Source organism: Pogoniulus pusillus, chromosome 4 (assembly GCF_015220805.1).
Source record: "Pogoniulus pusillus isolate bPogPus1 chromosome 4, bPogPus1.pri, whole genome shotgun sequence".
NCBI classification, from domain to species: Eukaryota; Metazoa; Chordata; class Aves; order Piciformes; family Lybiidae; genus Pogoniulus; species Pogoniulus pusillus.
The window spans coordinates 38,822,280-38,849,882 of record NC_087267.1 but is presented as its reverse complement, the minus strand read 5'-3'; the positions used below and the strand labels follow the sequence as shown (position 1 = coordinate 38,849,882).

Genomic DNA, 27,603 nt, shown 5'->3' with positions numbered 1-27,603 from the left:
ACTTGTGTTCATTCAAGTTGAGGCTTTTAATAGAGTTGCAGGAATCAAGCAATGTACAGGTCTGTCTGGGCAGGGAGGCTCTGCTCTACCCTAATGTACACCCTTTGCCTTCAGTTTTCTCTTTTTATACCCTATTCTATTATAAATTCAGTACTAATTCTAAGAAAAGGTTGGGTTTTCCTTATCAGTTTTAGGAATGGGAGGTGTCTCTTCCACGCATGTCTCTTTTTATCCGGTGGTCCCTCTCATAGTCTTCAGTGATGAAGTAAGGGGTCTTCTTCAAGTGTCCTTTCCATGAACTTCAGCTCCTTTGTATTCCTCTGTTTGCTCATGCAAAAAAGGTATCATAGTATAGTATCATCAGGGTTGGAAGAGACCTCACAGATCATCAAGTCCAACCCTTTACCACAGAGCTCAAGGCTAGACCATGGCACCAAGTGCCACGTCCAGTCCTGCCTTGAACTGCCCCAGGGACGGCGACTCCACCACCTCCCCGGGCAGCCCATTCCAGTGTCCAATGACTCTCTCAGTGAAGAACTTTCTCCTCACCTCCAGCCTAAATTTCCCCTGGCGCAGCAGGTTGGAAGAGACCTCCAAGATCATCCAGTCCAACCTAGCACCCAGCCCTAGCCAGTCAACTAGACCATGGCACTAAGTGCCTCATCCAGGCTTTTCTTGAACACCTCCAGGGACGGTGCCTCCACCACCTCCCTGGGCAGCCCATTCCAATGCCAATCACTCTCTCTGTGAAGAACTTCCTCCTAATATCCAGCCTATACCTACCCTGGCACAACTTGAGACTGTGTCCCCTTGTTCTGTTGCTGGTTGCCTGGGAGAAGAGGCCACCCCCCACCTGGCTACAATGCCCCTTCAGGTAGTTGTAGACAGTAATAAGATCACCCCTGAGCCTCCTCTTCTCCAGGCTAAACAGGCCCAGCTCCCTCAGCCTCTCCTCATAGGATTTGTGCTCCAGGCCCCTCACCAGCTTTGCTGCCCTTCTCTGGACATGTTCCAGCACCTCAACATCTTTCTTGAATTGAGGGAAACATCTGTCCTGGAGTCCCGGATACTCCAAAATTCCTCTCCCTCCGCGGTTGGACTGTGAGAGGAAAGGCGGGAACAGACCTGTTTGCCCCCGCCCTGCCCCGCAGGCGTGAAGGGGGGCAGCAAGGGGCCCCTCCGGCGTGAGGGCTGCCCCTGCAGTGCCCGCGCTGGGATCGGGCTGGGCATTGGCTGTGCTCTTCGCGCCCAGGCAGTGCTAACTCTGCTCTTTGTCTAGGAAGGGCATAAATACTGGGGTGCTGCCCGCCTTGGGGTGCCCGCCTTAGAGTTCTCCCCCGCCTGGGTAGTTCCTGCGGAGAGAGTCCCCTGGCGCTCCGAAGGACGAGCTCCTGAGGGACAGGACCCTCCCTGCTGTGGAGGGCTTCCACCATAAGCGCTCCTTTTATGCAGGCGTGATAAGCCTAACGATCCTCGGATGTCTTTTGAAAGAGAGCGAGGGGACAAGCATCTGGCCAGCCCTTTCTCTCAGCCAGCCTGCCTCACCTGTGAGACTTTGGGCTCAATGGTGGGCAATGCTAGTTGCACAGCCTTTGCCATCTCCCGGCTTCCAGAAGAGTCCAATTTATCTATGGTATCCTTGTCAGATCTTCTCAGACTGAACCTGCTCATTAAAGCTAAATTAATTTCTGTATGTATTTTGGGGGGCAGGGTTTCAGGAAAATAAAATCATTCTATTTTTATATATATTCCTGACTCGGCCACGTTAATTCCCAGCCTCCACAACAACATCTTATCATAGAATCATAGAATCAACCAGGTTGGAAGAGACCTCCAAGATCATCCAGTCCAACCTAGCACCCAGCCCCATGCAGTCAACCAGACCATGGCACTAAGTGCCTCATCCAGGCTTTTCTTGAACACCTCCAGGGACGGTGCCTCCACCACCTCCCTGGGCAGCCCATTCCAATGCCAATCACTCTCTCTGCCAACAACTTCCTCCTAACATCCAGCCTAGACCTACCCCGACACAACTTATTTTACTGCCTGAAGACTATCACAGTTTCTAACCACGATCATCAATCTCAGCCCAGCGTTGCTTAAATAAAAGCAGTGACTGGTGTTGTGCAAGCCCCTGAGTGAGAGGTTCAAACCTCTCACGTGAGATGCTGCTCTCCGCCCTCAGATTCTATGAAAATCATAAACTTTTAGGAAGGTAACAGCTCCCCCATGCAAATGGCATTTAAATGACTCATTTTTCAATTCAGAGGCTGTAGCTGCTGCAGGGTTTGAACTCCACAGCTCACAGAGAGGAAAACAGTGTCAGCGCCAGCTGGAAGCATTTCAGCACAGGAGGCAGCAGTCTGGATTTCAGGCAGGTGTTTGAGTCATGCTGTGGCTAACCGCCGTTTAATGGAGCATATGCCTCAGGGACACTAAGTTTGGGGAAGGAAACCTCCTCCTGGATGTGCCTGGCTGCCAAGTAGTCTTAGAGTGACCTGGTAAGACGCAGAAGTCATGCAGCCCTTCCCTGCTGGTGTGATGACCTCTCCTGGCACAGTGAGGAAAAGCTTTCATCTCACCTGTCTGCAGAGAGCACCACAAACCCCTGCATTTCAAGGATGTGGCGGTGCCAAGGGGACCAGATGCACATAATGAGCAAGAACAGAGACAGGGAGATTTTTCTTTTCTGCTCACCCTGCTGTGGAAAGCTCAAATGATGAGACAGAAACCCTGCAAAACCAGGAGGTGGTACTGCTCTGTGTCCTTGTGAATTATTAAAAGCAGCATCTTTGTCCTCTTGAAAAGACAGCAACAATCCACATTTCCCTGTTTGGTTACTGCCACCCTCTCTGTACTGACAAGCGATGCTGCACAAGTGGAAAATGAAGCAGATGAGAAGGCTGCCTTTGAGGTTACCTTTACTTATGTCCTCAGTTCAGCTGCTGCACAGACTCCAAAGACAGAAATGACTGATGTCAGATTGAGCTTCTTTCCCCTGCTCTTCAGAGAGATGTTTTGAAACAGGTTCACAGGTGCTGCCCCACTTCGAGTCTGTCCCCAACCTGAAAAAAGAGCCGGAGGTTGTTACATTGATTATACATGCAACAGAGGCTCGGAAGGAAGAAAGGAAATGAAGCACATCTCTTTCTGAAATTTTTTTCCCTCAGAACCCAAAATCTTGAAGGTAATTTTTCTCAACCTCTTCTACCAAAAGTTGTGACTTTCAGTTGAGGCTTTGGAGTACGAAGGAACAGATAGGAAGGCTTCTGTGATACATTAAATAAGATACCATAAAAGAGGGAGAATCCACAATCCTCAGGAAACTGAAAGTGTTAGAAAACCACAAGGAGAGGGGAGAGTTTAATAAATGCTTTGGACAACATATCCCCCAGTTCTGGTTGTTTCAGTTTCTTGATGTATTCAGCTTCTGACCTGATCTTCAAGAGCTAAACATAAACGTGGGGAAAATAAAATGCGATAGATTTGCAGTACGATGTAAAGCCTATTGCGTCTACGTCCCATCTCCAAGGGATGCCACAGGTCTGAATTCGTGAGCTCATGTCTCCCCCTGCTGACTGCCTCCCCATAGCCCCTCCTTGGTTACAAACAACAAAAGGTCGGGATTTCCCCCCGCTTCTGTTGAGCTGATGTTGCTCTCCGTGCCCCAGGCAATGACTGCAATGTCCAGGAACCTGGTGGATACAGACGGCTCACATCAGCTTCAGCCCTGCACTGCTAGTGGTGGTTATTCCAGTAGTGCCATATCCCCTTGTGTGGCATCTTCCCCCTGGGTCCCACTGCCACTGGAGTTCTCCATTAGCACTAAAATACAGTGTGAATCCCTCTTTAAGGGAAACTCTGAAAGCTGTGAGGTAGAGGCTCATATAAAGTTGCTAAAAGTTGAGAAAGGCAAGCAAGGACCTTGGGCCAGATCACTAGAGTGCAGCTGAGTGTGCAAGAAATATTTTTGCTGATTGTTTTATTTTTTATCTTTTTTTTTTTTTTGGTTTGTTTTCAGTTTGAATATGTCTGTAACCACCAGTTGGCATCAGTTTAAGCCTCCCTTGGTCCTTACAGGCAGCTACTAAGTAAAACTAACCATGGGAACAGCAAAACATAAAGGGTTTTGGTTTCTTTTTTCACAGGGAACCCTGTGTCCTTGCAGCAGACACATGCCCTTAACACATGCAGAGGCAAGCAATCTGCAGTCTCAGCACTGCAGGATTAAAAACAAATCATGCTCCTTGCTCTTGATTGCCTAAACAATGCTGGAAGTCCTCACGATGGTTTTCCTCTTTGCCAAGGTTGGGTGACTCTTTCCATAGACAGAGACAAACACAACTGTTCTGGGAGGTTGTCGTGGAACGCAGTTTCGTGGCAGAGTTATGGGGAAAATACGCGAGGCGTTGACTATTTTATCAGTGATTTATTGCAAAGAATGCGGATTCCCTCTTCCCGAAACTACACCACCACTGTGAATTCTTTTTGATTGAGACCAAAGTAACATTTCCGAAAATGGCAAATTAAAGAGTCTATGATGTTTGAAGAGAGTTCTTTTGAGTTTTTGTGGTTTGAGTTAATAGTTCGTCAGCTACTCACAGTCTGTAGCTTGGTAGGGAGTCCCTTTCTCCCGATGAGGGTCCAGGTATGCAGGTTTTAGCCTCTGCGACTCGGGGTCCGCCCGAGGCGAGACTAGATCGGCGAGCAGTTTGTTGTTGTTAAGTCCGGGGAAAAAACCAGAAAGGCTGGAAAAACCCAGAAGTGCAAGAGGCAGACCCAGAAGGCTAGGGCAAGGGCGCAAGGGCAAGAGCAAGAACAAGAGCACCCGATCCTGGCCTGTCCACCATTTTTATAATGTTCCAAAACAGGACTAGCCCACAACTCGGACCACTTTTACGTTATTCACATACATTGGTAAAAAACAATAAGCAATTTATATAATTGGATAATATTACTCAAACAATATAAAGACCACTCCTCAGGCCAGCCCACCTGCAGGTGCTGGGCAGGCTTGAGATAGTCGTTTCTACTTAACCAAAACAATACCCTGTTGTCTGGAAAGCGAGGTCAAGTGGAAGGGAAAACATGGCCAGTGTTTACCTTTTCACTTACCCTGGGGAGAAATCTTCCCATGGGACTGAAAGATTGTTTTGGGTTTTCGATGCTTCTGGCTTGAATGTGAGGCACTAGAAACTACACAATATAGCAAAAGCTTAGAGAAGCTTAGAGAGCTTTTGCTACTCTCCATGACAGAGGTGTTTTAAGTGTCCATTTTATTTTGCCTTATCATAGCATCAACCAGGTTGGAAGAGACTTCCAAGATCACCCAGCCCAACCTATCACCCAGCCAAGTCCAATCAACTAGACCATAGCACTAAGTGCTTCATCCAGGCTTTTCTTGAACATCTCCAGGGATGGGGACTCCACCACCTCCCTGGGCAGCCATTCCAATGCCAATCACTCTCTCTGTGAAGAACTTCCTCCTAACATCCAGTCTATACTTCCCCTGGCACAACTTGAGACTGTGTCCCCTTGTTCTGTTGCTTGTTGCCTGGCAGAAGAGACCAACCCCCACCTGGCTACAACCTCCCTTCAGGTAGTTGTAGACAGCAATGAGATCACCTTCTATAGCATTTCCTTCAGTTAGAGGCTGTTGGGTCCTGTTAAGGACACAGATGAGTTTAATGTCCATTGTAATGCAGCTGGTTTGTTAACCAGGTTCCCTTTGGGCTTAAAAACACAGGTGAAAACAGTTGCTGAGTCCTCCAGGAATTTTGGGTTGTGGAAGTTTTGTTAGAACTCTCCAAATAAAATTGTATCCTCTCAAAATAAAGTATGCCGAATGGAATAGCCACAGCACCACCCTAGTAGGAGCTGAGGGCTGATTTAATGGTGAAAAACCAATTACCAGGCTGTAATCACTGAGGGCTGTGTTGGGAAGCTGAAATTGCTATGGGGAAGGAAAGAGGAGAGCTGCGGCTGCTGTTGCTGGAGCTGTGACTAAGAAAAATTGCAGCAGAAAGGCAGTGTTAACAAAGAGTTGTGGAATAAATGGATGCATTAGAAAACCCAGCACATTAGATCACTTGAAAGGACATGCAGAGCATCAGAGAGCTGGGCTGGTGAAGAGCTTCAGAGAGCTGGGCTGGTAAAGAGCTAAAGACAGCATTGCCTGCACAGATGAGTTACTGACCTCCACCTCAGGACTTGAACGGCCAGCTGGTGAGTTACAGAGGCAGCAGCATCAATGACAGTGATGTATAATTAGCCTTGGGATATATGTTAAAATTTTCATATGAGTGCTGAATTAAATGTTTGCCCAGAGGACAGGAAAAAAGCACATGATGGCCTTTAGAATAAATAAAATATTAGGCAGGAGAGAGCGTTTATTTTTTTACGAGTCTGCAGCTCTGATGATCTGAAGAGACTCCAAAGCTCTCTGCAATTTATGGGCCAAATCTATTTCTTGAAAGCCATGCCAGGACTGTTTTTGAGAAAGGAGAGCTTGCAGCTCAGGCTGTAAACCTTGGAACTGCTCTAACACTTAGACATAGGCAGCTGTGACGAATGTAAAGCACGCTAAACAAGAACAAGGGAAGGCAAATTGTGTGCAGCCTGAGAGGAGGAAACTTCTGCTGTGTTAAACCACATGAGATTTCCTTTTATATTATTACCTGCATTAAAAATTAGGAGGCGTGTTTGGGGTATTTTTGGTGTGGTTTTGGGTTGTGTTGTTTTGGTTTTGTTTTTTTTAGGCATGTGTACTTTGTACTGAAAATTGATGTACTTAAATTAAGAAGTGAGTCAGCGTTGTGGGGCAGTCATGGATGGACCTGTTTTGAACTTGGTGTTAGCACCTTGTCTTTATTCTCAGACAATACAGCTTGATAGGCTTTCAAAACAACAACAACAAAAAAAAACAATCCCAAAACATCCCAACCAAACAAAAAATCCCAAAGAGTCTGTGTGAGAAAATCTCCAGTCAACTGGGGCAAATGATTCTACTATTTGTTCAGTTCCACTGGGTAGTAAAAAGGGAACAGAGGAGCCCCTAGGCTTTAAAACATGGCAGAAAAACAACAGCTCTGTTGTTTTGGCAGCACTGCCCAGCCAAGGAGGATACAGAGAATCTGTGAAGAAGACTGAGAGAGCATTTTCCTGTATTTTGAGCACTAGTGTTCTGTTAAGGTAGAGAGATTTTTAACCACATGTACCAGGGCCAGAGGCATGGTCTCATTTTCCCAGGGAGAAGTTAAATGAGCTCTGTGGATCCTACATCTTGAGTCACATCTATCAACAGGGTTTCCTTCTGGCTGGAGGTCTGGCTACAGGACAGGACCATGCCAAATACATCCTATTCCATGGATGGAGTAGGATCTCCTGCCAAAATATTTTTTCCTGAATTTGTGCTTGTGTAAATAAGACTTCAGAGTGAAAATCATAGAATCATCCATGTTGGAAGTGACTTCCAAGATCATTCAGTCCAACCTAGCACCCAACCCTGTCCAATCAACTAAACCATGGCACTAAGTGCTTCATCCAGGTTTTTATTAAACACCTCCAGGGATGGCAACTCCACCACCTTCCTGGGCAGCGTATTCCAAAGGCAAATCTCTCTCTCACCACACAACTGAGACTGCACTCCATACTCAGACCAGCTCATTGTCTCCACAATTCACCCTCAGATATGACAGGTCTGAGCTCCAAGCTGGGAAGAGCACACAGGTGGCTCACCTGATGTTTGGTTTCCAGTGACAATCCCCTTTCATCACTTTATACTGTTTTCCACAAGTCGATGTAACTCCATCTTTAATGGAATTACAGAATGGTAAAGTTTGTAAGGGATCTCTGGAGATCATCTAGTCCCACTGCCCAGTGTGATTTTTCTACTTCCCACAACTCTGCCTGAAAGATTGTCCTAGAGCTGCTCTCTGCTCTCTCCTTCAATTAATTGAAATCTCCAAGTCACAACACTCCAGGTGCATCCTTCATGGCCATTTGCGCTTGTTCCAGCAAAACCCATTAGCTTAAACATTTTATGTCACATTTTACTCCTCCTTATAAGGAGGCTGTGCATAAGAACCACAGTATCCATCCTAGGCCTCCTTTTGGGAGGGCTAACCAAGACAAGCTTTTCAGTCTTCCCTTGGAAGACAGGCCCCTGTGCCCATCATTTCACTGCCGAGCTTCTCCTTATGCCTGCTTCAGAACAAAATAGGTTTTCCTGAGTTTGAGCAGCCAAAAGGATGAATAACATCCAAATGGGATCTCACTACTACCTGGTACCATGGCAGAAATTACTCCTTTTTTTTTTTTATGTAGGAATTCTTCACCCAGGATCACATCAATCTCTGCTGCTGCTATACCACATTGTTTCATGGATACTGTGTGACCAATACCAAAAGCTTTCTCCTCCTTTTCCATTTCCAATGGAGGGAAATCCTAGCTTAGAGTGGGAATTCCAGTTTCTCCTTAAGTGACATTTACTCTGCTCTTGTGAGCCCTCACCCTGAATACCCCCATCATAAGAAAGGCACACAGCTGTTGGAGTGAGTCCAGAGGTGGGACACAAAGATGATCCAAGGGCAGAAACACCTCTGCTGTGAGGATATGCTGAGGAAGCTGGGGTTGTTCAGACAAGAGAAGTCCCAGGGGGATCTCCTGGCTGCCTTCCAATACCTGAAGGGATCCTACAGTAAGACTGGAGAGGGACTTTTCGTCAGGGTGTCTAGCCATAGGACAAGGGGGAATGGTTTTAAGCTGAGAAAGAGTAGGCCTAGACTGGATTTTAGGAAGGAGTTCTGTATGAGGATGGCAGAACTCTGGAATAGGCTGGTCAGAGAGGTTGTGGATGACTCCTCCCCGGAGATATTCGAGGCCAGATTGGACAAGGTCTTGAACAGCTGAGTCCAGTTGAGAGGCATCCCTGCCCATGGTGGAGAGGTTAGAGTAGATGATCTCTAATGTCCCTTCCAACCTGTGTCGTTCTATTATTCTATGACCCATGAGTCTTGATGCATCCACACCCTTTTTGTTGCTGGTACTTCTGTATAACCTTAACTCCAAGCATAAAGACACTGTGTAAGACTCTTATAGCTGTCCCCTCCAGGGACTCAATGCTTCCCAGGCTCCAGCTAGGTGCTGCACAACCCTCAATATTTAATTTGGGCAGAGCCAGAGATTGCACAGGAATATAACACAAAAGTGCTGAAAAGGTGACTGTAAAGCCAGTTGTAAAGTTTCTGTAGGTCAAGAGCTGTTGTGTGTCAGGAAGCCACATCCTTCACCCCATTTTTTTTCCTGAGTGACTCAAGCTGAGCTGAAGAGTCTTTCCATTCAATCCTGGAGACACTTCTTCACTACACAGCGAGTGTGGGAACAAATGCTAGAGGGTTACAGGAAGTCCTTATCACTTTCCACTTCAGCTCAGGATGGAGTCAAGCTTGTTGAAAGCTTAATAATTTTCTGGCCTTGCTTGAATTTAATAACTTTTGACTTTGAAGTTGTGGTGCTCTGGTCTTCAACAGCACGCTGAGAGGAAATCAAGTGGACCCAGAGCCATATGTACTCAACACTTATGCCAAGGTCAAGCAGTCTTGGCATCACTTTTCACCTAAAATGACTGAAGTCTTTCGCAAGAAAGCTAACTGCTTTCACTGGACTGTTGTTCCAGAGTTGGGGAGCTCCTGTGAGCTGCAACCAGTGGCCTAAATGGGGATCTTGGATGACTGGGATGAGCGGGAATTCATCTTCAAGCCACAGAAAAGTTGTATTTGCAGCTGCTTTTCTCCTTTCTGGTATTTGTACCTACAAATTTGATCCTTAAATCTTTTCTATACAGCAAAAGGGAAATTCCCATATTATTTCCACAAAATTCACTGAGTGGAATTTGTCTTTCAGGACAAGAAGCATTCAGTGAAGGTGTGTGATGGGAAGAAGGGTGCTGGGAGGAAACAGCAGAAACAGTTTGAGTAGACAAGTAAAATCTGTTCGGGGGGATATGACATTTGGTGGAATTTGACTGGTTGGATTTTTTTTTGTTGTTGTTTATATTTATTCCTCTGTAAGACAAAATTAGATTAAGAGAGGCTTGTAACAGAGATAAATGGAGATAAAGATAGTGGTGCAACATTATCACTCCTAAATAAAGTAGCTGAAGGGTCTTCTGCAAAAGAAGGTGTACAGGGTGGAGTGCGAGGAGAGAGAACTGACTAAACCATTGTTATTAAGTGTTGGAAATAAGAGCATATAGGGAAGAGTTGTACTAGCTGGAGATTCATCAGTATATCTCTTGGGAAGAGATCTGCTGCAGGCTCTGCATGTGGAGTAGTTTTACACCAGAAGGAGCAGATTTGATTATCATGGAAGGAGAGCAGTGTAACAGAAGAATAAGGAAGATGCAACCACAAATGAATAGAAATAGCCTCAGAATTAAAGGCGATTGTAGGGTTCCATGAGCATGGATGCAGGGTTGTTCAAGTCAGCACAACACCTGCAGATAAAGACAAAGCAGGCTGTTCCACCAGCAGTAAGATTGCATCCCATCCCAAGTAAAGCTCATCCTATTATTCAAAAAGAAGCCCACAAGGTTTTGAAGGAATGAGAATCAATGTGTAATGCTATCATGCTGCCACTTACCAAACCCAGAACTGATAAAGAAGGTAACCCAGAGTCCACAGTATAGATTTGTACGAGGTTAAAGGAAAATCAATGTGCATATATTAGTGTCACATCCTTCTGTACCAGATCTATCAACCATTCTATTGCAGATTTTGCACTGGGCAAGATTTTTCCCAGTTACAGATTTAACTGCTGCATTTTTCAGCATACTGGTCAAAGAGAAGAGCCAGCTGTTAGTTGCATTCACTTGGGAGGGTAAACAGTTAACTTGAAGGAGGCAGCTACAGGATGTTGTGGGTTCACCAACTATATTCTCATTAATACTGAAAACCAATTTGGAAGATAAAAACCTAGCCAGGCATTCAGCACCGGTACAGTATATGGAAGGTTTGTTGAAAGATAACTGTTTGGTAGACACTGTATGCACATGTCTTTACAAAACCAGTGGAAAAGGGATACTGTGCATCTCCATCTAAGTTATAGCTATGTCAGGAGTGAAATATTTGGATTTATCTTAAGGGAAGGGCAGAGGTTAATAGATCCAGAGAGAATCATAGAATCAACCAGGTTGGAAGAGACCTCCAAGATCATCCAGTCCAACCTATCACACAGACCTATCCAGTCAACTAGACCATGGCATTAAGTGCCTCATCCAGTCTTTTCTTGAACACCTCCAGGGACAGTGCCTCCACCACCTCCCTGGGCAGCTCATTCCAATGCCAATCACTCTCTCTGGGAAGAACTTCCTCCTAACATCCAGCCTATACCTACCCCAGCACAACTTGAGACTGTGTCCCCTTGTTCTATTGCTGGTTGCCTGGGAGAAGAGGCCACCCCCCACCTGGCTACAATGTCCCTTCAGGTAGTTGTAGACAGTAATAAGATCACCCCTGAGCCTCCTCTTCTCCAGGCTATACACCCCCAGCTCCCTCAGCCTCTCCTCATAGGGTTTATGTTCCAGGCCCCTCACCAGCTTTGTTGCCCTTCTCTGGACACATTCCAGCACCTCAACATCTCTCTTGAATTGAGGGGCCCAGAACTGGACACAGCACTCAAGGTGTGGCCTGACCAGTGCTGAGTACAGGGGAAGAATAACCTCTCTTGACCTACTGGCCACACTGTTCCTGATGCAGGACAGGATGCCATTGGCTCTCTTGGCCACCTGGGCACACTGCTGGTTCATCTTCAGCCTGTTATCTATCAGTACTCCCAGGTCCCTTTCCTCCTGGCTGCTCTCCAGCCGCTCAGTCCCCAGCCTGTAGTGCTGCTTGGGGTTGTTGTGGTCAAAGTGCAGAACCCTGCACTTGGCCTTGTTAAATCTCATCCCATTGGCCTCTGCCCACCCATCCAGCCTGTCTAGGTCCCTCTGCAGGGCTCTCCTACCTTCCAACAGATCAACACCTCCTCCTAGCTTGGTGTCATCTGCAAACTTACTGATGCTGGACTCAATCCCCTCGTCCAGGTCATCAATAAAGATATTGAACAGGACTGGGCCCAGCATTTACCCCAGCATGCAACAAAAAATCCAGTTAGAATCCCTGGTGTGGGGCCCAGAAAGAAGGTGGGCATTGGAAACTGCAAAGAGAGCTTTAATGACTGCTCCAGCATTAGGCTTACTGGATTATAGTAAGCCTCTAAACTTGTATACTCATGAAAGAAAGGGAATAGCCAGTGGAGTGATTATGCAGAACCTGAAACCATGTCAGAGAGCTGTAGCAAATTACTCTGCTAAATTTGATCCTGTTATAAATGATACTCTTCAACATCTTGGGACACTAGTGGCAGCAGCCACAGTGGTAGAACGAAGCTGTCCTTTGATTTCGGGACATCAGTTAAATGTGTTTGTGCCACATGGGGTTGAAATATTATTAAAGCTATGTGCAACTCAGGCTCAGTCGCCACAATGAGCTCCTAGGTACAACCTGTTATTGATGGTGGTCAGTATGATTTTAAAGCATTGTAGTATGTTAATATGTTAAACCCTGCTGCACTTCTGCTGTTGCCAGAGGATGGTACCCCCACACCATGACTGCAAGAACGTTGTTATGACTACTTGTAAGCTGCAAGAGGATTTAAAACATGGTTTTGTGCTGTGCCAGTGGAGGTTCAGGCTGGATGTTAGGAAATAATTCTTACTGAAAGGGTTCTTAAACATTGGAATGGTCTGCCCGGGGCAGTGTCACCGTCCCTGGGGGTGTTCAAGTGGCATGTGGGCCTGGCATTTCAGAACATGGTTTAGTGTTGACCTTGCAGTGCTTGGTGAAAAGTTGGACTGGATGATCTTGAAGATCTCTTCCAACCAAATATATTCTGTGATTCTATAGGATGGAGATGAACGAGTAACCAAATATATGCCAATATACTGTATGTGCAGTACATCTATATCTATCCAAACTTGTTGAAGTTTATAGGTGCCAAGCTCATTGGTATGAGTGGGTACTGCTCAAAATAAAGGTGCATGGCACTGAGCCCAGAGATTAAGTTTGGGTAAAAACTGTCAAAGGAAAAAAGAAATTTAAGCCAAAATAGGAAGGACTTAGGTATAGGCTGGATGTTAGGAAGAAGTTCTTCCCAGGGAGAGTGATTTCCCATTGGAATGGGCTGCCCAGGGAGGTGGTGGAGGCACCGTCCCTGGGGGTCTTCAAGAAAAGACTGGATGAGGCACTTAGTGCCATGGTCTAGTTGATTGGATAGGGCTGGGTGCTAGGTTGGACTGGATGATCTTGGAGGTCTCTTCCAACCTGGTTGATTCTATGATTCTATGACTGTACACTGTCATTGTGTACTTACTACTCAATTAAAGTTAGATATCACAGAATCATAGAATTGTTTAGGCTGGAAAAGACCTCCAAGATCATCAAGACCCACCATTAGCCCAATGCCACCATGCCCACTAAATCATGTCCTGAAATGCCATGTCTACATGTTGTGTTTTTTTTAACACCTTCTTGGATGGTGACTCCACTGCCTCTCAGAGCAGCTTCTTCCAATGCCTGACCACTCTTTCAGCAAAGAATTTTTCCCAGCATCCAATTTAATCCTCCCCTTGTGTAATTTGAGGCCATTTTCTCTTGTCCTAACACTAGTTACTTGGGAGAAGTTTCTGACCATCACCTCATTACAATCTCCTTCCAGGTCATTGTAGAGAGCAAGAAAGTCCCCCCTCAGCCTTCTCTTCTCCAAAGTAAACAACCCTCAACCTCTCTTCATAAGACTTGTTCTCCAGATCCTTCTCCAGACCCAGCTTTGTTGTCCTTCTCTGGACCTCCTCCAGCACCTCAAGGTCTTTATTGTAGTGAGGGGCCCAAAGGTGAACACAGTATTCAAGGTGGAGAGAAGTCTTCCTAGATTCATCATTCCCACATGAAGAAAGTGGAAGCAGTACTGGAATAATTGGCTTGCAACATGAGGTTAAGTATTTTGGAATTCTGTCTGTAATGGAATCAAATGCAAGTGGAGATAAATGTATCAGGACACAAGTATGGAAAACATCCACTGGGCTTGTCAGTGGACGAGTCTTATGCAAACCAAATATTATTAGTCACACACAAGCACAGAGGCTGCAAAATTCACCCAGTGAATCAGAGGTCTGATTGGCAAGGATTTCAGGAATTTCAGTGGCAGGCTCAGTTTCATGCATTCACATGAGGGAAAAGGGCAAGATGAGGAATAAGTGTGGGGTATGAATTTTCATGTGCCAGTGGTGGAACCATTAAAGCAGGAAACCTGTTGGATATGCACCCACTTCCTGAACATGTAGCATTGGTTAGTTTACCAATTCCTGATAAAAGCAATGACAAAAATATTGGGATAATACATTGCTGAGTGACAGCATTGGAGATAATAAACAGTGGGATACAGTCAACCCAAACCAGGAAAACCCCTGGTGCAAGATGCGTAAGAAGATGCTACTTTCCCTCTCCAAAAGCAGTGACACGATGCAAAAATCACATCTTGTAGGAGATCAGATACAATGCAGCAACTTCTGGGTTATCACTAGCTTGGCCAGCTCCATTTACACAGAATATCTATTGGCAATGTGGAGGTACATCAGATGAGGGGGTACCTCTGATTGCAGTGGGCCCCCACGGCACAATAAAACCCAGTAAGCTGAATCAAGGTTCATGGTTGAGAACCCTTTTAAACTGCACAAGAAGAAGAATGAATCCTCTGGTTCAACAGCCAGGAGGACTCTTCTCATTCGTTTCCAGCACTGGGGTTGGTGATTTGGGAAAGGCCAGGAATTATCACAGAATCACAGAATGTCAGGGGCTGGAAGGGACCTTAAAAGCTCATCCAGCCCAACCCCCCTGCAGAGCAGGATCACCTACACCAGATCTCAAAGGAATGCATCCAGGCAAGTTTTGAATATCTCCAGAGAGGGAGACTCCACAACCTATCACAGTATCACAGTATTATTAGGATTGGAAGAGACCTCACAGATCATCAAGTCCAACCCTTTACCACAGAGCTCAAGGCTACACCATGGCACCAAGTGCCACGTCCAATCCTGCCTTGAACAGCCCCAGGGACGGCGACTCCACCACCTCCCCGGGCAGCCCATTCCAGTGTCCAATGACTCTCTCAGTGAAGAACTTTCTCCTCACCTCGAGCCTCCCTGGGCAGCCTGTTCCAGTGTTCTAGAAGTCATCCTCACAGTGAAAATATTCCTCCTCATGTTTACATGAACCTTCCTGTCCCTCATCTTTCACCCACTGCCCCTTGTCCTGTCATCAGACATCACCGAGAAGAGCCTGGCTCAATCCTCCTGCCACTCACCCTTCACACATTTATAAACTCTGGGGACATGCTCCGCTCTAGGACATGGTTTAGCAGCCATGGTTAGTGTTGATAGCTGGACTTGATGATGCTGGAGGTCTTTTCCAACTAGGAGTCTATGTAGGTAACACATGGAGGTGACCAGGAAGATCGTTGCAAGCTTGTTTTTTTTTCAGCTCTGCCAATGTCAGATGTTTAAAAATGACATTAATTAAAATAGAATGAAATGAAATAAAACAAAAAATGAAGTAAATGAAGTGAAATGAAACGAAGTGAAATGAATTGGAAGTAAACCAAAAAATAACACGGCAGAAAACATGTAATTGAAGGAAAGGGAAGCTCAGTTTCTCCGGAGCGCAGTGAGCCCTGCTTTAATAACGTGACTTCGCTGACTGATAGCCGAGCACAGGCAGTACCAGCTCCTGGACCTGAACTCCTCTCCACGCCAAGGCCGGGGTTGGCGACTCGGCAGCTGCGGAGGTGCTGCGGAGGTCCCGCGAAGCCGCGCCGCGCGCGCGTAGGTTCACGCGGGCCCGCGCGCCCCCAGCCCCGCGCACCTGCGCGCGCCCTCCCGCCGCAGCAGGTGCGCGGCCCGCGGCGCTCCGCAGGCCTCCCGCCGCCCCCACCCAACTCCCCCCGCGGGGGCGGAGGTGGAGCCGGGCGCGGGGGCGTGGCGGGGCGCGGAGCGGGCGCGGAGCGGAGCAGCGCGGCGGAGGAGGGGGGGGTGGGCCGCGGAGGAAGGCGGCGGGACGCGGCGCGGGGGCGCAGCATGAGGGCGCGGCCCCCGCCGGCCGCCCCCCCCAGCGCCCCCGCGCCATGGAGAGCTTCACCGCCCGCAGCTACGGCACCGGCGGGACGGACAACCGGCCGCTCTTCGGGGAGACCTCGGCCAGGGTAAGGGCGGCGGGGGGCGGGAGAGGCGGTTTGCGGCTCCGCTTCGCCGGAGGAAGGGTAAAACACTGCCCGGCACCCAAAAAGGGGGGCCCCCTCCAAAAGCAACCCTCCCCCGGCTCGACCGATAAACCTAGCAAAGAAAATGTGCAGCGCTAAGGCCCCCACCAGTCTAAGTCCCCCAGAGTAATGAAGAACCCCCTTCCTCAGCACCCCCTCAGCCCCGCAATGACAGAAGCTATGCCCCCTCCCCCCCTCCCCTCAGCAAACGCCAGGAGCGCCGCAGGCAGCCGGAGCAGCCAGCCCCAAACAGCGAGGAACCTGCCCAGATCCCGCGAACAAATTGAAAACCACCCAAAGGATAAGAACAGTCTCAGAGCCCCCCCCCGAAACCGGCCTCAAAAGTCGGTAAAGCTACAACAGAGCTCAATGGGAACAGAAAAAAGGAGCCTTCTAAATTCCAAAAGGAAGACATCCTTGAAATGGGCAGAATTACAAGAAAGAAAAGAAATAAACCCAAACTAAAGCCTGCTGCTCAGTGCCCCAAAACATGACAAAAAGAATCCATCAGAACTGCCCCAAACAAATAAACCCCTAAACAACCCCCCAAAAAAACCCCGCACCCACTCGAGTTTAAATAAAACCTCACAGACTCACAACAGTCCCACAGAGTGAGAGCTCCTCCTCAAATGAAAAAGATCCTTCCCCCCCCAAAACCTTCCAAATAATGCCCCCTCCAGCCAGTCCCATGGTAGGGAGCAGAGGCTTGGGGTGCAGAGAGCGTCAAGGTTGAAGATCCCCCTGAGTGCGGCTGGAGACGGGGCTTGGGCAGAGGCAGGGAGTCACTCCAGACAGGGTATAGGTGGTTCCACAGCCCTGCAAACAGCGACCAGGGCGGCAGCCCCCTGAGCTGCGTCGGTCCTAATTTGACGAGATGTTTGCTGATGGGGGGGCTGCTTTTGATGCCCTCTTGGCAATTTTTTCCCTCGGTGGCAGCCCTGCAGTGGTGATGACTCTTCAGGTGTCAATCCCGGTAAGCTGCTCAGCCAGCAGCCTCCACTGCTGCTGGCGGGGGGACGAGAGGGCTCCCCGGGGCACTGCCTGACGTCTCTATCCCTCGGGAGTTGCAGTACTCGGCAGTGCACACCTGTTTGCAGCAGGGTGACAGAAGTTTGTGGTTTGGCCTTTGTCTGCCGGTAAAAGAGGTGTTCCATCATATGGTGTGTGTGGATTTGGAGTGGCACAGGCGGGAGCTGTGCTGAGCTGTTTACAAGTGTACAAAATGCATCATCCCTCCCCCAAAATACTGCTGAAATGCTGCTGAAATGATGACGTTTAGTAAAAAGGTAAAGTGATACCAGCCTGGGGGAAAACCAGGATGATGTGGGATTAAAAGGAGGACAGGCAGTATCTCTGAGAATGTTGAGGGGGTCTGGTCTCCCCTGGCAGCGATTGCTGGCACTGATTGGGAATACTGGAAGTGATAGGACCTTCCTGATTGGTGCCCTGCACAGGTTGTGTTGGCTGATCCTTGGTTGGAGGTTTTGGGAAGCTACTGGGAATGGGGACTGGGATATGCTATGGTTGCTGGGCAGCAGTCCCCATCACTGGGGACTTCTTATCCTGGGTCAAGTCTTTTATCCCTCACCCCTTATCTCTTTCACACTGCAGCTCTGCTCCAAAGGAGAGCAGCAAAAAATAATGTCAGGATGCTAATTCCAGTTCCTGGGCATGAATGGGGACCCAAGGTCCTGCACATAATCCCCTGTCTATCTCTTGTGGCTGGTTTTGGAACTCATAAGACCACCAGCAGTCAGTGGACTGTGCCCGATGGACTAGTAATCCCTGTGCTGGCCTGGGGTGGTTTCCTCTGTGATTCACTAGGGTTCCTTAGAAATGGATGCTGGTGAGGTCTGGAGCTGGAAATAATCTGTCTTGAAAACAGTGAAGCTAAACTTTGCCTTAAAATGGGAGCAGGTCTGCTGGGAGAAGCATATGTGTCCATACTCTACCTCTGCTTTTGGGTCGTTGCAAGTGATGGCTGGTGCTAGCAAGCTTGGACCTTCTGTTTAGGCTGGGTATGGGGAAGGGCAGGGGCAATGCTCATGCCCTGGGAAGCTCTGCGCCCAAATCAGGGATCTTTTACCCTTGCTGGTAGTTGGAGATGGATGTAGAGATGGGAATGACCTTTTCTTGCTGCCTTATGCTCTCCTGGACTCTGAGCTGGTCACTTTGGGGGTAAAGCCACCCCACTGGGGATGAGAGAGCTCAGCAGCAGCAGCACTGGTTTTTTTCTGCTGCTGTGGCCCAACTGATTCTGCCAAGCTTGCCCTCCCAAGTGCTGTCTTGCCAAGCAGAGAAGGGTGAGCTGGTACCACAGAAGTCTCTGGTGGGAAGAGACTGGTATGTAGCAAGACGATGTTGATGAATGCCAAGCGTGGTAGATTCAGCTGTGGTTACTAGAGATGCAGCACTGGCAGTGAGTGGGTATGAATCAATACAAAGCAAAGGCATGAGTGGTAAGGGGAGAGAGACTGAGCATAGCAGAAAAAGGACTTCTTAAGCTGAAAGTAGATGCTTGGGTTCCTCTGTGATGGGAGCATTTAAATTTAAGCAAGTGAGTTGCTGCATGCTGGAAGCTGAAGGCAATAGAAGGATACTGAGCAGCTCAGGATGGGGAATGAGGAGCCATTGAGTACACAACAGTATTTCTGCATGTCTTGAAGAGGGAAGGTGGCCGGTATGGTCCTGAGCGTGGCTCTTCTCATGTGTAGCATATGCTGTCTGCTATTCCATGCCGATTAACCTGGCATGAGATTAAAGTGTCCCCTATGGCAGCAATGGGCTGTGATTGCTGCTGGCCATCTGGACTTGCTGATGTAAGGCATAAAAATGGCTTTTCTGTCGTGCCTGCAGAGATGCCACCAGGTTCCCACCCTCCAGGAGACCAGCCCGTTGGCTGGATGAGCCTCTGCTGGGAGCTTGTTTCCTGTGGGCTCAGCCCACAAGCTGCTTTATGGAGAATGCGGAGTGCAGAGCTGGAACTGAGTGAAGAGCCAAGATGTCATTCTGTCAGAGCCCATGCTGCAGGGACAGTGGTATGGATACACCCTCAGCCCAGCCTTGCTTTCCCAGATCCCAGAGGACGCTGGATTGTGCCCTCCTGCTCCGTGAGTGCTTCCTGAAATGGTCTTTCTTGCCCAGAGGCAGTTGGAGGGAGTCTCTGCACTGCAGCAGTTCCCTGGGACAAGCCTGGTGCCCCAACCTCTGTCAACACCCTCCCTGGAGGAGCAGAGGGCAGGACCTCTCCTGTTTGGAAACGCAGCAACCTCTCCTGTTTGGAAACGCAGCAACCTCTCCTGTTTGGAAACGCAGCTTGTGCAATGCTGAAACGCAGAAGTCATCATCTGTCTGGAGAAGAGCTTGTGACGTCTGGGCTGCTGGTTGGCTGAGCAGAGACCCTCATCACACGGTGCACTGCTGGGCTCTGGAAGTTGGAGCCCGTGTGTGAGCAGCACACGGCACGGCGGCCCCCAGCAGCTGTGTGCAGTTTCGGTGCGCACAGTGCCTTTTGTCTTTTACTCTGGCGGCTATCATAATACGTAGTGATGCTGAAGAAAAGCCCTCCCTGAATCAGCTGTTCTGGTTGCCAGCGCTGGCTGTGCCAGCTGGGTGATATGGTTTGTAGGACACACAGCTTGTCACAGCCCAGTGTCCACAGGTGTCAGCCCAGGCTGGGCTGTGCTCTCGGGCGCGGTGCGGAGGTGAAAGGCTCCATTATCCCCAATCCCTTTAGCTGTCTCGGCCTCTGCTTGTGTATTTTTAACCTTTTTGCTGTGCTAAGCTGCCTGAGGCTGAAGTGTCAGCGGGCACCGGGGAATGCAGGCTCTGGCCGCTTTGCCAAGCCTGGGATTTCAGGATCAGTGGCTCTAATCCCCAGATCCTGAAATACCTTCCTCCGCCGGTGGTTCGTTTGGAAAATTTCCGTGACCGTGAGTTTAACCGTAGGGAAAGGGATGCCCTGTCCTGCAGAGACTGGCTGCCACATGGCAAAGCTGCTCCGCTGCTGGCATCCGTGCCTGATCCTGCTGTTGTCATAATGTCCATCCCTTGATGGCCTCAGATGAGAGGACCCTGTGCCAGTGGCAAGCTGAGAAAAATGCTCTGCAGTCAATGTCGAGTCTAACCCCGGCATTTTCTCCCAGTGATCTGTCTCTGTCCGTGTGAAACAGGTGAACACTCACCATCTTAACACTGGCACTCTCCAGTCTCTAGGTAATTAGGATAAACCTTATCATGGGTGGTGTGTGCTGTCCATATGCATGCAACCATGTGTCTGTCCCTGCAAGCCTTTCTGGAGAGCAGGCTGTGACTGTGCTCACCAGGGATGGGATGGGATGGCCCTGCAGTTTGCTCCTCGGCTTTCCCTCCTTTTCCTCTGCACCTTCCCCTGGCCCTAAGGGAAAGAGAACCCAGCTGCTTGCCTCCTGCCATTATTTTTGTCCCTGGGGAGCTAAGCTAAAGAGCAAATTTTGGTCCTTCTCCATAAAATCATCTTGATGGGCTCAGGCTCAGCTGGGTCTGCAGGGCAAGGGCAGAGGAAAACTGCTGTCCTCTCCTGATACCAGGAGCTGCTCTGCAGGATAAGGGCTCCTCTACATACTGTCTAGATTGAAGTAAGCTTTGAGTTCTTTATTTTAGCTTAGGTGGAGGAGCCCAGCTGAACTGTCATGATACTCTTTGGTGGAGCTAGAGTGCTTGCATTTCACTCTCTTACTTCTATTACTTGTCTGGGGTTATTTCTCTTAGCTCATCTTTTGGGGTCTGTGGTGGGTACTTCACGGACCGCTGTCAGGGGCTACGGTTCTATTGTCACACTGCACACATAGATCCCATTGAGGAGAGACTTTGTGCCTGGCTGGTGATCTTGTGTTGGGTGTGTTGGTGACTGTTCCTGTGGAGGTGGGTCAGCTCTCACTGCCGCAACCACCACCGTGCCGGCACAGCTTGGCACCTCTGAACTGCAGCAGCATCAACGGTTTGGTTTTATGTAGAGGAGATGGGACTAATAGAAGAGGTTTTTGAAGTGTCTGCTTGCTGTGGTCCTTTCTCTTGGGAGAAACATAACCGGGGCACACATCTGCTTGTTACCAAACTGCAAGCTCGAGTATCCAGGCTCTGCCAAGCCGCAGGTCAGGGCTGGTGGTCTGCAAGAACATGTTTTGCTCTCTGATTTCTTCTCCTGTTTCCTGTCCCACTACTGTGCCATGAGTAACTTCTTCATGATCTGGGGCTTCTCTCTCTACAAGTTGTCTTCCAAAAATGTAATGCTAGGAGGGAAGAAAGTGTGTAAGACCAGGTGGAGGGAAACCTAGGTTGCCCTGCCTGCTGGCTGGGATGTTTTGGGTGAGATACTTTCACTGCTTGAACTGTTTTCTCACTTGCCTATAACTGTACCTGCTTAATGACTTTCAGTGTAATTAACTGAACATCTGAACAACTTTTGTGCTGTAGCTGTTCTAGGATTTTATTTGGGGAGCCAGCCAGCTGTCACAGGTGTTACAGACGACTGTGTGCGACTCTGACTGGTGATAGATGTTTATATTAGGAGCAGGACCCTGAAGGGAGGGTGCCCAGTAGGGATGGGAATGTTCTCCTTTTGCATGACTGCATTGAGTATGGGATCCTGTCCTGGGTGCTCCTCTGACCCCACAGTCACACAGCCCAGTGTCCCTGCCGTGATGTCACCTGGGTAGGGTCACAGTGCTGGCACCAAGGGAGACCTCTTCCCAAATGCAAGAGTTGTTTGCTCCTAACCAAGTGTTTATACTGATGTGGAACAGCAGAAAGAAACGTGGAGGGGTGTCTGTCCAAGTGGGGCTGCCCTGAGGCATGTTCAGGTCTGCTGGTGTTAGGTAGGATCATTTGAGGCACAAGGAACACATCACTTCTTTGCCAGCAGCCTACAAGTTCCTGCTTAAGATACTACCATACTACTCATTCTCAGGTACTGAGGCTAAAATAAGCATTTTATGACAACTTTTGTCTCTGCACCCTCTTAAAATTTTTTAAAAACTATTTGCACTCTTTGATGCAGATGTGGCAAAGAAGCCAATTGCAGATGAACAGATGAGCAAACCTGCTGCATGGGGCCTTGGCCAGTACAACTTTCTGAGGTCCATAGAGGTGAATGCCAGAAAACCTTCCTAATGGTGGGGATAATATGAGTCTTGGTGTTTCTGGCTACTGGTCTGTTTTATGTGAGGTTTTGGTTTGGTCTTGGTTTGTTTTTTTGGCAAGATGTGCATTTAACTGTCCTCTCTTTTCTTCAGGACAGAGTCATCAATTTAGTTGTTGGCGGCTTAACGTCCTTGCTGCTTGTAGTAAGTATCCCCCATCCTGTGTTTTGTGCCTCCGCCAGGTGATGGGGTGAAAACCAGAGTTCCTTCCTAAAACAGGCTGACCCAACAGGCTGCAGTTTAGGCCCAGGTAGTCCCTTTAGAATCATAGAATCAACCAGGTTGGAAGAGACCTCCAAGATCATCCAGTCAACTAGACCATGGCACTAAGTGCCTCATCCAAGCTTTCTTGAAGACCTCCAGGGACGGTGCCTCCACCACCTCCCTGGGCAGCCCATTCCAATGCCAATCACTCTCTCTGTGAAGAACTTCCTCCTAACATCCAGCCTATACCTACCCTGGCACAACTTGAGACTGTGTCCCCTTGTTCTATTGCTGGTTGCTTGGGAGAAGAGGCCACCCCCCACCTGGCTACAATGTCCCTTCAGGTAGTTGTAGACAGTAATATGATCACCCCTGAGCCTCCTCTTCTCCAGGCTAAACAACCCCAGCTCCCTCAGCCTCTCCTCATAGGCTTTGTGTTCTAGGCCCTTTACCAGCTTTGTTGCCCTTAGGGCACATCTATCTTTTGAAACTCTTGGAGAACAGGAAGAGAATACCTTTCTTTAAGCCATATTTTAAGATCTGGCTGTGCAGTAACAGGCCCCCCAAGTCCATGGGCAGATTGTCCATCCCGGTTGAACATGAGGCAGAGTGAGATGACAAATACTTATGACCCAGGAGAACATTTGCTTCCCTTCATGTTTGCTTCCTTTCATTTCCTTCTGTTTACCATTTGTTTCCTTCTGTTTACGGTTTACAGTTTTTATACAGCTTGCTGCATTGTTTTGGTCTGGTCTTTGTCCCAGCTTTAAAGACAAACCCAACACCATCACGACTGAAGAGCATCAGTTCTCCAGTCCAAGGTGGCATTATTGTTTGCAAGCTAAGTTGTAGAGAGAGGAGGTAGGGAAAGCCAAGGTGCCAAGGTGCTTGGCTGAAGGGATACTTCTGCATGGGCAGTGTGCACCCCCAAGCCTGCTGGTTTTATGGGTGCTTGGAGGATGATTTCCAGTGACAAGCTAGAGCAGCAAAGCTTTTGTCTTTTTTTTTTCACCCCTCTGTCTGTGGCTGTTTCAAAGTGATTTTCCTCAATCATTTTACATTTCTCTTCATGGGGTGGGAATTAAAGATGAGTGAGGGTTGTGCAGAGCAGGGTGTGGGTGCTGTGCTATGCCAGCTGTCAGAGTGAACCTCTTCTTATAGGTCTGATGGTGGGCAAGAGCAAAGTCTTCCTCTTTGTTTTCCTCCATACAGGTCACTCTGATCAGTGCTTTTGTCTTCCCGCAACTACCTCCAAAACCTGTGAATATATTTTTTGCTTTCTGCATCTTCTTGTGTTGCATTTCTGCTGGCATACTTGTAAGTACCATGCACGATTTTGAGTCTGTGACCAAGGAGGAGATCTGAACAGGATCTGCTTTACGTGCTGCCACCTAGAAAAGCTTTCCTGCCTCCTTAAAAGTTGGCAGTGGGAGAATGGTCACCAGTTTTGTATTTACTGCAGAGTAAGCACGTGGACTGAGCCAACTTGTGCAGACCAGCTGTGATGCAAGACTTGTCACCTTTGTGACAGTGCCATCTGCAGCTGCCAGTAGAGATAAAGTAGACAACCAGGGCGCAGAGCAGTGAAATGGGAATGCAGAGATGGATTGTGCAGCAGGAGACTGAGGGTGGAGCAAAGCGCTTGAACTCGAAAGTGGTGGGGCCAGCCAGGTGCTTGCAGAAGTCCTTGACCTTTCAAGCACAGGTGATGAGTTAGTGGCAAGGAGCTACAGCAGCTGGCATTTCAAGGGGAGAGTGGCAGAGATCTTCAACAGTTGTGGCTTCCCAAGAGAGTTGGCCCTAAGTGCTGGTAAAGGGAACTGGCAGGTCAGAATTCATGGAATGGCTTGGGATAGAAGGCAGCTTTGAAGATAATCTAGGCCAACTGCCCTGCTGTGGGTAGGGGCATCAGTGGCTTCTTCCTCTGCTGTAGATTTCCATACTTGCAACATTCTCCTTCCTCCAGCTGTGACCAGGAACAGTCGCAGCCTGATCCTCTGCCACTCACTGCTGGGTAAGCTGGGAAGGTGCTGCATTGCCTGGTCAGTACCAGTCTGATTCTGTGGCTGGTAGCCATGACTCTACCCAAGACAAACTCCGTAGTGTAAAACCTTGTCCCCATCAACCACAGCACAGCCAGCTTTGAACATTAAAAAGCCTCAACTACCCATCTGCCCTCTTCAGCAATGCTGAGAGGACAACTCCTGTAGCTAACCTGGCACCCTATTTTCACAAACAACTTATTTCAGGGACAAACACCTTGCCAACTTCTTGTTTGTGTATTACACAAGCATGCTATGAAACAGGCGGCAGTTCTTACCTCTCAAGTAAATGAGTGGCACTCTACCCCCAGTCTTCTGTAGGCAGATGAAGTGGAGCTGTTTCACCAAAAAGAAGTCTAGAAGTTGCCAGGTCAGTTGCCAGTTTCCTCAGAAATACCCAGATTTTCAAGTAATGCAATCTCCTCCTTTCTTCCAGATCTACTGGTACCGTCAAGGAGACCTGGAACCTAAATTTAGGAACCTAATTTACTATATATTATTTTCTATTGTCATGTTATGTATATGTGCCAACCTGTACTTCCATGAAGTGGGTAAATGATGGACATTGGGAATACCCAGCGACGATGCTACTGCGTCAGACTGCTTTCAGCTCAGCTCTCAGTTCTACCAGAGGCATTTCAGTGAGGACATTCAGCCTGAGAGGACAGAAGTGGGTTGTGCAAGAATAAATCAGTACATGATTTTCATGTAAATGTATATGTAATGTCCCTCTTGTTGGGGAGAATTATTGCCCTAAGAAGTGACATTCTGCTTTTTTTTGAAGAGCTCCTGTTGCACTTAATGAACATTCCAGTTGTGCTGATGTTTTCAGAATGGCACAAGCTTTTTCATTTTGGAAAAAAAACTGCATTTTTTTATTACTGTACAAGTAAACTGCAGCATTGCAAGGGTCTGTAGCAGATGAAATAAACGGCATCTCACAGTTACGAAAGACAAATACTCTTTATTTTGTTTAAACTGAATATACAATGATTTCTGTTCCCTAGGCAACCATTTGAAACTACAACTTGTTTTTCACGTTAACAAAACCACAGACTGAAAAAGACCAACTCTTGGTTATGAAGAGCTAATTACAGAAATAAATAAAATAATTTATACATGAGTCTTTAGTTCTCTATAGCTTTTTCTCTTGATTCCTAGCTAACAGGCTGCTGCTCAGCCTAGTGTCTGTTTCAAACCCTTTAATTAATGCAGGAATTAATTAGCTTCCTTTGCTTCTGGGCCCTATGCCCAATTTCTCACAGACTTACTTCTCTAAGACCTTGCCACCTCCATGTCACTCCCCATCGACTAACTTACTGCATAAATCACCTCTGGAGAGGTGGCTGGTAGTGTCACGTAAACAGCATAAGAGACAAATGCTCCAGCCTACTCATTAACAGTCTTCAAAGGAGTTAACAAGGTTGTGGGGGGGAGGCTGGTAGGTCCTAGTCCTTCCCTTTCTCATAGCCCTTCCCTTTTTATCCAGCTTGCTGTAGTGATGAAGGAAAAGAAAAAAAGGAGAAAGAAAACAAAAATTTCCACTAGTGATCTTTCTGAGCGCTGTCCATTGCCAGCAACGGACTCCTGCGGAACCAGCAGACCAGGCAAGTCCCCTCTTCATCTCTGTCTTCTTCCTGTTCTGTAGATGTACTAATAAGCTAGAGGAGATGGCAATACAGCCCATTTTTCATGTTACTGCCCCTTCTCCCTGAAGTCTTTGAAGGAAAACATTTCTTCCTGGAACGTGAGTGTCTCTTACTCCATGTGTTACAACAGTCAGTAAGTGCAGGAATCCTTCCCCATTCACTGCAAAACATGTGCAAACTAATCCTTGCTGTGGCACTAAGAGGCTACAGTCCATGATCCTTGACTTCTGTCCAGTTCTTCAGATGTGCAGTTCAGCACACCTGTAACAAGTCAGATCAGAGCTGATCACATGGAACCTAGCAGTGACCACTGCAGCAGCAGTTCTTTAGAACACTGGAACAACCTGGCTGAGACACAGTATGTCAGCTTGGGTTGGCTGCTCTGTCACCCTTGCAAATGAGGTAAAAAGGCTGAGCAGAGAAAGTGCACGGTAGTCACTGCAAACTGGAAGGGTCTGTGTAAAGATGGGGACTGACTGCTTCCTTTGGAAATGTGGCACAGGGTTGTAACTAATTTCACAACGCAAACATGGTCGATAGAAAATGGCCGTGGTTACTGCTTCTCAGTGACAGCTCACTAGGTCTTCAACATCCTTGGAATCTTCCGAGTCAGGACTGCCCAGTGATGAGCCAATAATGTGTGAGCCATCTCCATGATGCTGTAAGATAGGATCTGTCAAGGGACACAATAGGTCAGAACTGTTATTTACGGTGCTATTACAAGAAGATATAAAACACACACTTAGGAAACAGGCAGTTCTCAATTCCTGGTTTCAAGGAAAGCCATGATCAGTATGGATGCAACTGGTGTAACTCACGTTTGGATTAATAGGGTATTACTACATCAAGCCTAATACTGACCCTCTGGTCACTCCTTCCTCTGGAAAAGAGGATCTGTTAGGTGCTGTGGCAGAAGAATATATGAGTGCCACTTCCAAGTCTGAAATGACTCTTGGCAGTGGGAAGCGTGGCAGAAGCCAGCATGCCTTTCCAAATGAGCCTGTGCAAACCTCAAGCAGCCCAGCCCTTCACCACGAGAGGCATCAAGTGCATTTCTGTTGCCTCTGATCTTCTCTCAAGTAAGGAACATTTCATTCAGGCATGAAGAAATGCACACTAGAGAAAGAGCTACTTTTTAGGCTATGTGTGCTTATTCAAGGCTCAAGGGTTATGGAA

At 47.9% G+C, this 27,603-nt stretch overlaps 2 protein-coding genes and 1 long non-coding RNA gene across 5 annotated transcripts in view; 1 reads left to right on the top strand and 2 right to left on the bottom strand.

Moving 5' to 3' along the window:
• On the bottom strand, positions 1–17,437 carry LOC135174925 (uncharacterized). The gene is made up of 3 exons (XR_010302148.1): positions 16,951–17,437; positions 2,920–3,065; positions 1–320 (listed from the first exon to the last, which is right to left on the bottom strand). It is a non-coding gene; the product is annotated as an uncharacterized LOC135174925 (long non-coding RNA).
• Positions 16,161–25,901, top strand: TMEM243 (transmembrane protein 243). The gene is made up of 4 exons (XM_064142597.1): positions 16,161–16,296; positions 22,626–22,676; positions 23,949–24,053; positions 25,215–25,901. Exons 1-4 carry the CDS (start codon positions 16,219–16,221, stop codon positions 25,335–25,337), a joined length of 357 nt encoding a protein of 118 aa, XP_063998667.1. The 5' UTR covers positions 16,161–16,218; the 3' UTR covers positions 25,338–25,901.
• DMTF1 (cyclin D binding myb like transcription factor 1) overlaps positions 25,723–27,603 on the bottom strand; it is a 34,862-nt gene continuing 32,981 nt past the window's right edge. For all 3 annotated transcript variants that reach the window (XM_064142596.1, XM_064142594.1, XM_064142595.1), the window contains one exon: positions 25,723–27,100. In XM_064142596.1, the coding sequence (XP_063998666.1) occupies positions 26,991–27,100 (110 nt within the window). In that variant the 3' untranslated portion in view covers positions 25,723–26,990. The remainder of the gene's footprint in view (positions 27,101–27,603) is intronic.